This window comes from Rosa rugosa, chromosome 6 (genome assembly GCF_958449725.1).
Source record: "Rosa rugosa chromosome 6, drRosRugo1.1, whole genome shotgun sequence".
In the NCBI taxonomy this organism is placed as follows: domain Eukaryota; kingdom Viridiplantae; phylum Streptophyta; class Magnoliopsida; order Rosales; family Rosaceae; genus Rosa; species Rosa rugosa.
The window spans coordinates 8,942,660-8,955,147 of NC_084825.1; the positions used below are offsets into that span (position 1 = coordinate 8,942,660).

General features: G+C 41.1%; 2 protein-coding genes across 2 annotated transcripts; both read left to right on the plus strand.

The window, feature by feature from the left end:
• The first annotated feature begins 3,073 nt into the window (after nt 1-3,073).
• Nucleotides 3,074-7,067, plus strand: LOC133717129 (26S proteasome regulatory subunit 6B homolog). Its single transcript, XM_062143784.1, has 6 exons — nt 3,074-3,650; nt 4,818-5,048; nt 5,241-5,399; nt 5,617-5,769; nt 6,160-6,243; nt 6,707-7,067. The coding sequence occupies exons 1-6, from the start codon at nt 3,153-3,155 to the stop codon at nt 6,839-6,841; spliced, it is 1,260 nt and encodes a 419-aa protein (XP_061999768.1). The 5' UTR covers nt 3,074-3,152; the 3' UTR covers nt 6,842-7,067.
• Nucleotides 7,068-7,404: 337 nt separating this feature from the next.
• LOC133715612 (transcription termination factor MTERF15, mitochondrial-like) lies at nt 7,405-9,351 on the plus strand. The gene has a single exon (XM_062142158.1). It carries the CDS (start codon nt 7,531-7,533, stop codon nt 8,698-8,700), a length of 1,170 nt encoding a protein of 389 aa, XP_061998142.1. The 5' UTR covers nt 7,405-7,530; the 3' UTR covers nt 8,701-9,351.
• The last annotated feature ends 3,137 nt before the right edge of the window (nt 9,352-12,488 follow it).

A 12,488-nucleotide genomic window follows, 5' to 3' on the forward strand; every position in this document is an offset into this window, starting at 1 on the left:
CATGTGGAAACACCTAGTGAGAATGGACATAAGTTTCTTTGCATTACCTTTAATGACTACGAACGAAAACGAGCATTAGAGAAGCTTATGTGTCACTCTAGTGGGTTATAGGTAACCACTATTTGAGTAATTAATTGTTTGAACCTATATTTGGCAAGGCCCACGTAGCAGATAGGTAGGCCCGGCCCGCAAGGCCTAATGAAGGACCGCGGCTAATAAAGACCGCGGCCAATTAGCCGCGGCACATTAAAGATTTACAAAGTTGATTCTCAATTAGCCGCGGCACATTAAATGTTTATTGTCAAATTTATGACCGAAGATAACATGTGCAGAGAGCCATTATTAGATCAGAAGAGACCAAATGAATCACAAGGCGTAATGAATAACCGCGGCTAATTAGCCGCGGCACATCAAAGAGATTGATTGTCAGGAGAGACGTTACCAAAGTTTGGGGGCAATTAACGTACTTGAATGAGCATCAGGAGGTGTTATTGTCAATCATCAGTTACAAGACCTGATTGATTGCTCATGAAAGAATCAATCATTGATAACGTCAAAAATATCACAAACATGAATACTGTTCTATTTGTAATCAATGTGGTCTTAGTTGTAAAGACTGGATTGTTTCTTTTCCTTCATTCAATAGTTTAGCTTCACTATAAAAAGGACCATATGATTCATTGTTAGAGGTCCTCGACCAAACGCTCTACGCGATTACACAAATTTTATCTCAATATATTTCAACAATTCAGCAACACTTATCAATCTTTACGTGTTTATCTTATTGCTTTCTTTACTGGTATTTATCTTTTCTGCACTTTTTATTGTTGTTCTTTACATTCCAGCAATTTATCTTTTTGCTTGTTACTTTGCTGCACTTTATTTCCCGCGGTTGGTTTACATTCTTGTTCTTTATCTTTCTGCATTTTATTTGTTGCACTTTTACATTCCTGCACTTTCTTTACCTGCACTTTCGTTTATGCTATTTATTTTATGTTGTTTACTTTACGTCATTTACTTTATACAAAATACAAAATCACAAAAAGAATCATCATCACTTCACTTTCACCTCAATCACCGAGTTACACAGCACTGCGGCTAGATAAGCCCGGATCAGTGCTAAAGTCCTTGCATTCAAGGCAAAGAGAACCCCGTGGTCGAGATCGATCCTTCCTCGGCCCACAATCAACTGATTAGAAGTCAGATCGGCGCAAGATCTACAATCTATAACAAAACCTCGCTTGGCTTACCAGCCGCGAGTTGGCACGCCCGCGCACACGTCACCACTCCAGAAGGACGCGTGTAAGCCAAAGAAGCCCTCGGCCCAGTGACACGCGGCCGAGACGATTTTTGAGCGAACATTAATACAACAACATCATAAGAGATGACCTTTTAGGGTTCCGACACATATAGGCTTTGGAATGACCTTTTGGGACACCCAGATTCGTGACATGATGATCCGTATATTAAAGACTTCACATGGACATCATTTCTTCAGAACGAAGAGAAGTAAGAATCAAAGATCTATTCAAAGAGGGAAATGGACCGTCGCCGAGCCTCACGGCGCCGCCGCCACCCACCACCGACCGACTAACACCGGCGTTGTCATCCTCCCCTACGGCGTAGAAATGGCATTGATGCCATACATGGTGATTTGTCTCCTCTCTCCACTTCTCAGGTCAATTGTGGCTTTGTGGTTCAACCAAAATCCTCATTAGTTGCTTCTAAAGCCTATCTTTAATTCTGCAAAGCTTGCTCTTTAGCTAAATAAGGATCGAGACTATCCTATGCAAAGGGCACATGTGTTCTCATAGAATCCAAGGGGATTCTGTGGACCTGTTTAACCAAGTTGCAGACTGTTTAGATGTTTTATGGTGTTGTTTGACGCGCAGACATGCTAATCACATGTCGCGCTATCGTCCACTCATAATGCTGCTTATGATAAACTCTTGGCCCAGATCATATGGCTAAGGGATCACTACCCGGATCATCTCATTCAGTTAATTCGACTTGATAATACTAGAGAGTTTCCATCGAAGACTTTCGATGACTATTGCATATCATTGGGGATTAATGTTGGGCATCATATCTCCATGTACACACTCAAATGGTCTCGTGGATAGCCACCATTAAATGACTACGATGGTGGCCCGGACATTGGTAATGCGCACCAATATTTTCTGCTTGGGGTTATGCAATATCACATGCAGCTATACTAATTCTTCTACGACCCACTGCCATTCACCTTTCTTTGCGTTACAGCTTGTGACTGGGTGCGAGTTTGATATCTCGTACTTACGCATATTTGAGTGTGCGGTTTCTGTGCCAATCGCGCCGCCACAACGCATCAAAATAGGTCATTAGCAACGCATGCATCCATATTTGTGTTGGATATAAATCTCTAGCTGTAAGTCCGCTATGTAGAACCCTTGATAGGCGATCTCTTTACCGCTAGATTTGCGGATTGTTACTTTGATAAGACAATCTTCCTATCGTTAATAGGAGATTAGAACGTCAACGTTCAACAGGAAAGACATGGATTGTCGTGGTCTGTCCCCACTATGTCTCATCTCGATCCCATAAAAGTGACGAGATCACATATATTTTCTGCAAACATGCCTGCAAGGATTGATGTCCCATCAAGAGGACATGGCGCCACCCAGAGGAGCTGGGCACGGCGCCGCCGCCATGGATGGTGACATGGTGACGCCACAAGGTGACATAATGGCGTCACAGGCCGTGGGTTTTGCTAGAGAGTGTAGGAGACCCATAGGTTCGATGGATTCTCGCCCTAGGTTGAGAGCGAATTTGGCACAACTTGATCCATTAATCATTGATACTCAAAATCCGTCTCATGAGAATATTCTCGATTGTGGTGCTTTAATACGCGTTTCAACTAACTATGTTTACTTAATAATAAATACATCATATAGTCTTTCTAGAATAAAAAATAAATAAAAATAAAATAAAATAAAACTTTCTAATTACTTCTTGTAAATGGTAATTTTTTTTTCTTTGAAAATTTGACAAATCACTTTTATTTTGTAACTAACATATATATATAGATGAGATAGATAGGCCAGGAGCTCCAGTTTTCTCTCCCCTTTTCTTTTCTCGAAGAATCGAATCGAAAGCAAAGAGTGCCAGTAACAATGGCAGCGTCCGCGATGGTGTTGGACCCAAAACCCGCGGCGGAGCCACCCGCTTCGTTCCCATCCACAAGATCCAACCTAAAGCTCACCGACCAGCACCAATCCTCCGACGAGGACGACCTCTACAGCCGCCTCAAGTCCCTGCAGCGCCAGCTGGAGTTCATCGACATCCAAGAGGAGTACGTCAAAGACGAGCAGAAGAACCTGAAGCGCGAGCTCCTCCGCGCCCAGGAGGAGGTGAAGAGGATCCAGTCGGTGCCTCTGGTGATCGGACAGTTCATGGAGATGGTGGATCAGAACAACGGCATCGTCGGGTCCACCACCGGCTCGAATTACTATGTCAGGATTCTCAGCACTATTAATCGGGAGCATCTGAAGCCCTCCGCCTCCGTCGCGTTGCACCGCCACTCCAACGCCCTCGTCGACGTTCTGCCGCCGGAGGCCGACTCCAGTATTTCGCTGCTCAGCCAGAGCGAGAAGCCCGACGTCACCTATAACGTAAGCCACGCCTCTGTTATTCTTTTTTTGTTGGAAGATTTGATTGGAATTTAATTAGGCTTATGAATGAAATTTAGGGTTTCTGCTGTAAAATTTTGTGCGCTTTGAATTGAAAGGGATAATTGGAATGAATAGAACGTTGCTGGGGGGGTTTGGGGTTGGGGAAATTAGCGATAATTGAGCTTTTCTGAAGAATTTTGCTTATTGACACATGAAAGAATAGCTCTAAAAGTTGATTGATTTTTGCCCAAAACTGTACCCATATGTAAAGGTTGCATAGTTCAGTTTAGTGAGTGATGGAAAGGTTCAATTTAGGGTATATAATGTAAATTTGTGCACTCGGAAGGAAAGGGTTGATTGAATTGAATAGAATGTTGTTGGGGCTTTGGATTTGTGGAAGTTAGCTATAACTGAGCTCTTCTTAAAAGCACTTCGAGGAGAGTTTATTGTTCATTGAGTTTTTCTCTGAAGTCTACCTGTTTTGTCAACCTTCTGTACAGGCTCAATTATGCCTGACTCCACATGTTTAGGTTTAGATATTGGGGTGTTCAAACAAATTTTGATTGTGGGTGTTTTTACCTTTGGTGAGTTTTCTAGTTTTGTGGCTGGAATGGCTATCATATGATGGAACCTATCTGATTGCTATCAAGCCTTTTAACTAGGACTCTTTTCCTTTTCTTTTAGAACTTTTGCACTACTGGAAACATGTTCACTGTTGTTGTCTGGACCGGTCATGGCTACAGCATGGTCTAAGAATTTCATACAGTTCTTGCATTAGGGCTTGGTTATGAATCCAACCCAACTGGGATGCTATACAATATGCATATACTTTTTTCAATATATTATTAGATAAGAATTCTACAAAATTATATCTTCATTAAACAAACAACTGCCACATAACTCATTATAAGTCTGTTTGGTTGAGTTCAGATAATAAATAGTAGTAACCAAACCAACCCAAGCTGATCACTATATTAGAGGCAATTTTCATCAGTTTCGTTAAAACAATTGCAGTATCAATGTTGGTTGTATGGCAAGATGTTATTTTGTGTGGTTCATCTTTTTGTCCTTCGCCTCCTTTGGCCAAATGCCCATACGGAAGACTCTGTTATCATCATGTGATACAATCATACTGATTGTAGTTTATTTGTTTCAACTGGTATTTAGGATATCGGGGGATGCGACATTCAAAAGCAAGAAATCCGTGAAGCAGTGGAACTTCCACTTACACACCATGACTTATACAAACAGATTGGAATAGATCCTCCACGTGGTGTATTGCTGTATGGCCCACCTGGAACTGGTAAAACCATGCTAGCTAAGGCTGTTGCCAATCATACAACTGCTGCCTTCATTAGAGTTGTTGGTTCAGAATTTGTTCAGAAGTATTTGGGTGAGGTAAGAACTTCTAAAAATATTGTTGTAGGCTATCTTTTTGTGTTTTATTTACAGTCCACATGTCCTTTTCACTATTTTGGAACAAGTGCTCTTTAGCAAGTGCTGCAAGGAGATTGTAATTTTACATTCGCCTCAGTTTGACTGATATTAGAAGCAATGCAATTTGTTTTGATGATTTGGTTTCTTTGTCAGGGTCCACGAATGGTCCGTGATGTTTTCCGTCTCGCCAAGGAGAATGCACCTGCCATCATCTTTATTGATGAGGTGGATGCTATTGCTACTGCAAGGTTTGATGCTCAAACTGGAGCTGATAGAGAAGTTCAGCGAATTCTTATGGAGCTCCTCAATCAGGTAGTTCCAGGAAGATTTTATCTTGGAGAACAGAAATATTTCTGCTAAAGAAAGAATAAACATTTTGATTGTTTAAATCTGCAAATATATTTGAACTGGGACATGCAAATGCATCGTTTGGAGTATATATATTCTCTAAATGACAAATGAAAATTTGACCCTACACTCTATTTCTTGCCAGTTTTCTAAGTCGATTTGGAATTTATATCTTTTGCAGATGGATGGGTTTGACCAGACTGTGAATGTTAAGGTCATAATGGCGACTAATCGTGCTGACACTTTGGATCCTGCACTTCTGCGTCCTGGAAGGCTTGATCGGAAAATTGAATTCCCTTTGCCTGATAGGCGGCAAAAAAGACTTGTTTTTCAGGTAAGTAATATCCATATATGTATCAGTGTATCTTTCCACGAGTATTTTGTTTTGTGAGGTAGTTCTTCCTTCTCATCAGAATAGGATTCATAACTTTGTCCATTCTTTCTCATCCATGTTGATAGACATGCTACTCCCCCCAATGCCCCCATTATTTTCAAAACTTGACATCATCCCCTCATATTTAGTTGCAAAGTAATTGCACACCTCAAAGTAGAGCTGCACCCAATGTCCATATGTTTATCCCATGTCGCCACATTCTTGCCCATAGAGTCTCTGGGTATTGTGACTTATGTTTCGTAGATGCACATTTTCCTTTTATCTTTCCTCTTTATCAAAAGTTTGTATCTTGTAGGCAATATGATGCCAAGTTGCTTATTTGTTGTGCAGGTTTGCACTGCTAAAATGAACTTGAGTGATGAGGTAGACTTGGAAGATTATGTCTCACGGCCAGATAAAATCAGCGCTGCTGAGGTGAGACATGGATTTCTGTTAAAAAGTATTGTGTGCTGTCATTTTTCCCCTTTATTGTGAGTGTGATGTTGGGGTGGGGAACTCAGCTGTATGAGTTGAGTTTTGATATAACATATGCACACATATATAACACAACAGTTCTGAGGCAGATTTGCGGATTTCGCAAAAATTGCCACATGTGAATGGTATAACAACACCGTTTGAACAAAATCCTGGGATTGACCTGTAGATAGTGCTGCCTTGAATACTGCAACATTGTTTAAGAACTTAGGAACCCATGGTAGATCACCTTAAATTTTACGGTGATGCATTTGAGCTTTGTGTCGTTTGGCTTCACCTCTAGGAACTCTAAACATGCTGAAGGCTTTTATGGTGGTCTCATATCTTTATTATCCTAATTAATTTTGATTATGTGGTAACTATCATAATTCATAACTGGATGGGTACCAATTTTTTTTTACAGATTACAGCTATATGTCAAGAAGCAGGAATGCATGCAGTTCGAAAGAACCGATATGTCATACTGCCAAAGGACTTTGAGAAGGGTTACCAAACCAACGTGAAGAAGCCTGACACTGACTTTGAATTCTACAAATGATTAATGCTGCAAGCTCGTACCAGCATTCCGGTGCTCAAGTTCAGTAGGCTTTGATGTATTCAATCTGGTTATCATTATCGTGTATTCCAATGCTCATACCAGCATGTTGAGTTATGGTTTCTGCTAGCAATTACAGCTCAGCGGAAGGGTTGCTCTTTGAAGATTTATGATTTAATGTCTTGATGTATGACTTTGAGCAATCAAATGTTTTACCATTTTCTCTATATACTTTCCTTCTCGGTTGTCTCTTTTCTACTTTCTCAGCTTTATCTCAAGTTTTCTTTGAACGCTTGTATGTCATCTGGAAAAAACCGAACAACAACTCACAACAAGTCTAATGTTTAGCCTAAAAATGACATGGTCCAAAGCAGAAGCCGTTTGTGGACTGGTGTATGTTTGAGTAAGATGGTCGATCACTGATCCTAAAACGAGAGGATCTTGCGATGTGAGGATGTTGCCCTTTGGCGATCATGGGGATGAAGCCGAGCCGTTGATTCGGATATTCCGATTATGGCGATAAATTTTACTACAATTGAAAAAAAAAAAAAAAAAGTTAAAAAGAAATGGTCAAGTGGGCAAGTGAACGAGGACTTTTACGCATCCAGTAAAACCCAAAACCCTGTCTCTCGACCGCCGTGGAATACGACTGAACAACCCAGATAGTGGTTCTGCATATCAGTACCACAGCCATGGTCAGATTGATTTCTTTCACTACTTTCGCTTCCAAAACCAAAAGGTATGTTGCTGGAGATCTAAAACCCTCACTCTTTTCTCTTCAAACTCATCACTTCCTCTGCACACACACCATTGTCTCTCCAAAACTAGAGCACAGTTTTACGGTGAATTACTTGATAAACTCATGTGGGTTGTCACCGGAAGGAGCAGTTTCAGCATCCAAGCGCGTCAAGTTGGGTTCCGCAGCAAGAGCAGACTCCGTTCTGGCCCATTTCAGAAACCATGGCTTCTCTGGAACCCAGATCGCACAGGTTATGAGGTCATGCCCAAAATTCCTTACTGCCGATTTTGAGAAAACCCTTTTGCCAAAGCTCGAGTATTTCAGCTCTGTTGGACTTTCAAGGCAGGACCTTGCCAGAGTTGTGTCTTCGAATCCAAATTTTTTGGGACACAGCTTGGAGAAACAGATTATACCGGTACATAAATTTATTAGGAGTTTGCTTTCTGAGCAAGATGTTATTGCAGTTTTGAAGCGTGGCTCTCGGATTTTTTCGGCTAACCAGTGTAATATTCTGGTGCCAAATATTAAGCTTTTGATAGAATTGGGTATGCCGCAATCATGCATTTCTCGGTTGCTTACTCATTGTACTAATGATGTGATTGTAAACCATGAAAAGTTTGCGAAAGCTGTGCATGAGGCCAAGGAAATGGGATTTGATATGGAAAACTCGAGATCGTTGTGGGCAATACGTGCATTGTGTAGAAAGAATAAGCTGGATCATTGTCGCCAAGTTTATATGATGAGGTGGGGTTGGTCTGAGGATGATGTTCTCTCTGCCTTCAGGATGCACCCTCCCTGTATGATTATCTCGGTGAAAAAGTTAATGCAAGTAATGGATTTTTTGGTGAACAAGATGGGATGGGCTTCGCGAATGATTGCCAAACACCCTCTGGTTTTGTCATTCAGTTTTGAGAAGAGGATAATCCCAAGGTGTTCTGTTGTTAAGGTTTTGATGTTGCGAGGGTTGAAAAACAAAAATTTGAATTTGAATTATGTTTTACAGCCTGCGGAGAAAGAATTCTTGGAGAAATTCGTGACTAAATACATTGACCGAGTACCTCAATTGCTGAGTGTGTACCAAGGGAATGTGGATATCCAAGATGCAAAAGTTTTAGTCCCCTGATGCTGCACTACTTATTTACTAGCAGGGTTCCGTGGTCTTCATTTATAACTTGTTGGAGAACAATGCTAGATGGTCTTGTTTCTTTTTCTTTCAATGGTAAAAATTATAGTTTGATTAACATTCAATATCAGAAGGGACTACAAGGCCTGGCTAATGTATGTGCATCCATATTCCAACTGCAATGCCTTTGTTGGACTGTCACTGTATTCAGGTTATGTATAGCCCTACTTTACTTCGTCATGGGTCCTTCCGTAGCCTAAAGTTCTTCTTATGGGAGAGCAAGGAGCATCTGTGGTGCATCTTCCACCAATCTGTAGGCCTGTGTTGGACTATTGTTCATTTATTCAATATTTGCTGTAGAAGGGACTGGCTTCTATGTAGAAACCTCACATCTCTTTTGCCGATGATTGGAGCACCAAGTATGTCAACTTCTCAAGTAAGCATTGAATTCAGTTATTGATTGTTTATCAAGGGAAACTGGTATTCTGGGTGTGGTATGTGTGTTTATACATTTAAATCGTAATATTGTGCAGTTATTAGATTATGACAGTTTCTAGGCCCTTTGTAAATTGTGACTGCTGCACCGACTCCTAGCAGGAGATAGCTTATGGCACCACATGATTAATTGAGGAATACCATTATTTATGTTGAGTTGTGGCTTACTTCTATATTTTACTTGCCATAATTTCATACTCAGTTGTAGCTCTCTATAGTTGTCTTGCATCTTCAGATGTCATGTAGATGTGGTTCAGTCCAGTTTATGTGGTCTATATATATATATATATATATATATGCCCATTCAATTTGTGAGTAGCATGCAACACATATTAAGACACAAGATATAGAAGAGATGCACTCTTGGGAAGAGCTGTATGGTAAAAGTTTAATGGCATAAGCTGAAATGATTGAATACCACAGTGCTAGGATCCCTGGAATAAACTGATTCAATGAATTGCAATATTATGCAAGTATTCTGGTATCGACAACAGACTCGTCCTAGCATTTGTGGAAACAGAGGGCGCTCCCATCAGGTAGCTTATGAAGGTTGTTTCCCAGGCCAAACCACCCATATTGCTCATGAAACAAGCAAGATAATTTTGTCGAATTAACTCAATTAAGAGTAATGCTCATCTATTTCATGAAATTATTCGGTTTTTAGCATTAACTTGACAACCATTCAGAATATGTTAATTTGTGCTGGTATGAGGATGTGAAGTAAAGCTTGTTGTCAGTAGGCCTCATCTATTAGTGATGACTGGGACCTGACACAAAATGATTAATGAGTACTTCCATTCTCCCAATGTCCTTTGTTCTTTTTGCGGTAGTGACTGAAATTTTGGAATGTGTTTAACTCTTGAATAATCCACACTCCAGACATCAATAAACATCCAGTTTCTTCAATGCTGTCATTACCCCTCTTATGGTGATCTCATTCTCAGTGACTCAGTGAGCTGTGTCATGCTTTAGAACAACTAGTTTAGGGGTCGTCAACAGGCCAAGCCCAGCCCATCCGTAGCAGGCTTGGACCGGGTCGGGTTGAGCCTTACAACATTTCATATAGTGACGGGTCGGGCCGAACCTTATTGTAAAGATAAAATTTAAATTACTAAAAAAGAAAACATGATGTATCAATTGTAAAATGGGGAGTGGATTTTTTGGAGTGAGAAAAAAAATGTATTGATGTGAACACAAATATTTGTGAGGCTTATCAAAACAAGAGATATTTATTTATGAATTAAATACTGCTTACTCCCTATACTTATAGGGTTTCATCGTTTCAGTCCCTGACCTTCGAATTTCACCTAAAAAGTCCCTGAACTCCCAATTTCCTCCCAATTGGTCCCTGCCGTCAAATATCCGTCAAAGACTCTGTTATCTTGCTGACGTGGCAGTTGTTTCCCCCCTAAAAAGTCTATTATACCCTCAATTAATTTTTTTTTTCAATTTTTTTTTTCTTTTTCTCTGTTTTTTTTTTCTTTTTCTTTTTTTTTCTTTTTACCCTCTTCTTCTTCCGGCTCTCTCCTCCTTCTTTTCATCTCCTCATCGTGGTTCTAATCCACAGACCTTCAAGATCTGCAAGCTCTATTATTGGCCACATTTGGTAACACCCACAAACCCTTTCAATGATTTCTGCAAGCTAGACACACTCTTCCTACTACCAGGAGAGACCTCCGAATCCAACCTTGAAACTTTCAAAACCAGGCCACCTCCAATCTCACAAAAACCCCCCAACTCTTCACACCATCACACAATCATTCACACCCTAATTCAACAACAATCGGTTCAGAGCCATGAGCGACAAAACTGACACATCCAGACTCGAATCGAACCTCACCTAATCTGCCTTCATGTTGAGAGCCCCGAGCCCTAACGCCGCCGCTACCACCACCATCTCCGCCAATCCCTCAGCCTCCAAAGCCCGAAACGATGACACCCGGCTCGATCGGTTGAAGCTCGCGTTGAAGACCGGCATGTTCGAGGTCAACTCCGACTGGACTTGGGTGCTATTTTCATCAACCACAATCGGCTTAGGTTCAATCTGCCGGATAATTTTGGGAACTCGCTGGTATCTGTCTCTGTCGAATTCGAGGCAGTGAGGAACTTGGATTGTGTGAATAGGGATGCAAATTTGAGAGAGAAAGGCAGAGACTTTTCCAGAGAATAAGAAGAAGAGATAGAGATCGGGGAGGGGGGGAAGGGAGGAGAGAGAGAGACAGCTAATGGAAGGGAGGAGAGAGAGAGACAGCTAATGGCGGCTTCGATCTCGTCCCAAAGATGTTCGACCTTCGAACCCATCTCCACTTCTCTTCGGAACTTCCAGTGGGAATTGAGCGGCGAGGGTGGTGGCGACGTCATCCCAGTTGGTGGCTTTGAGATTGGTGCGGTCGAGAGAGGACCACTTGTCCTTGAAGATGGAGATGAGGGCTTCGGCCTCGTTGTCGATCCAGCACGGCGGCGGGGACTTGAGGAGGATATTGGGGTGTGGGATAAGGAGAGAAGGGAGGGCATAGGTTAGGGGAGGAATGAGGGTTGTGATGGTGGTGGTGGGTGGCGTTGGCGTCGTCGAAGATTTGGAGATGAAGAGAGAACTGAGTTTGTTTTTGGACGAGGAAGAGTGGAAGACGGAGATAACCCAGAGGAGGAGAGAGAGCTGGAAGCAGATAAGGTCAAATGAAAAAAAAAAAAAAAAAAAAAAAAAAAAGTAGTGAGGGTATAATAGACATTTCGGTGTGTACAAAATGTCATGTCAGCAATTTAACGGAGAATTTGACAGAAAACTGACGATAAGGACGAATTAGGAGGAAATTGAGAGTTCAGGGACTTTTTAGGTGAAATTCGAAGGTCAGGGACTGAAACGATGAAACCCTATAAGTATAGGGAGTAAACAGTAATTAACTCTTTATTTATATATGAGCCGCTATGCAATACGTGTATGGTCATAGTTCAAATGCTTGAGGTTGGTCCAGACTTTTCTACAATTATCTTTTGGACCTTGAATTTGGGCTCATAATTACTTATGAATTCGGCTCGCAGTTCTGATTGGTTGCTCATCTATCATATGAATGACCAGATTAAAACGTACATTGAAGCCCAAAGTTAAAGACTAGGAATTTGCCTACCACCCCCAAATTGAGGTAGCTACTAGCTACATGACAAGAATATCAATTCAGAAAATGGTGGTTCTAGTTGGATATCCAAATTTGATATTTAGACTTCTATCTTTCTTCAATTGTTAATAGACTTTGCCAACTCATATGAAAAGACAAATAAGGATAAAGAGAGAAAAA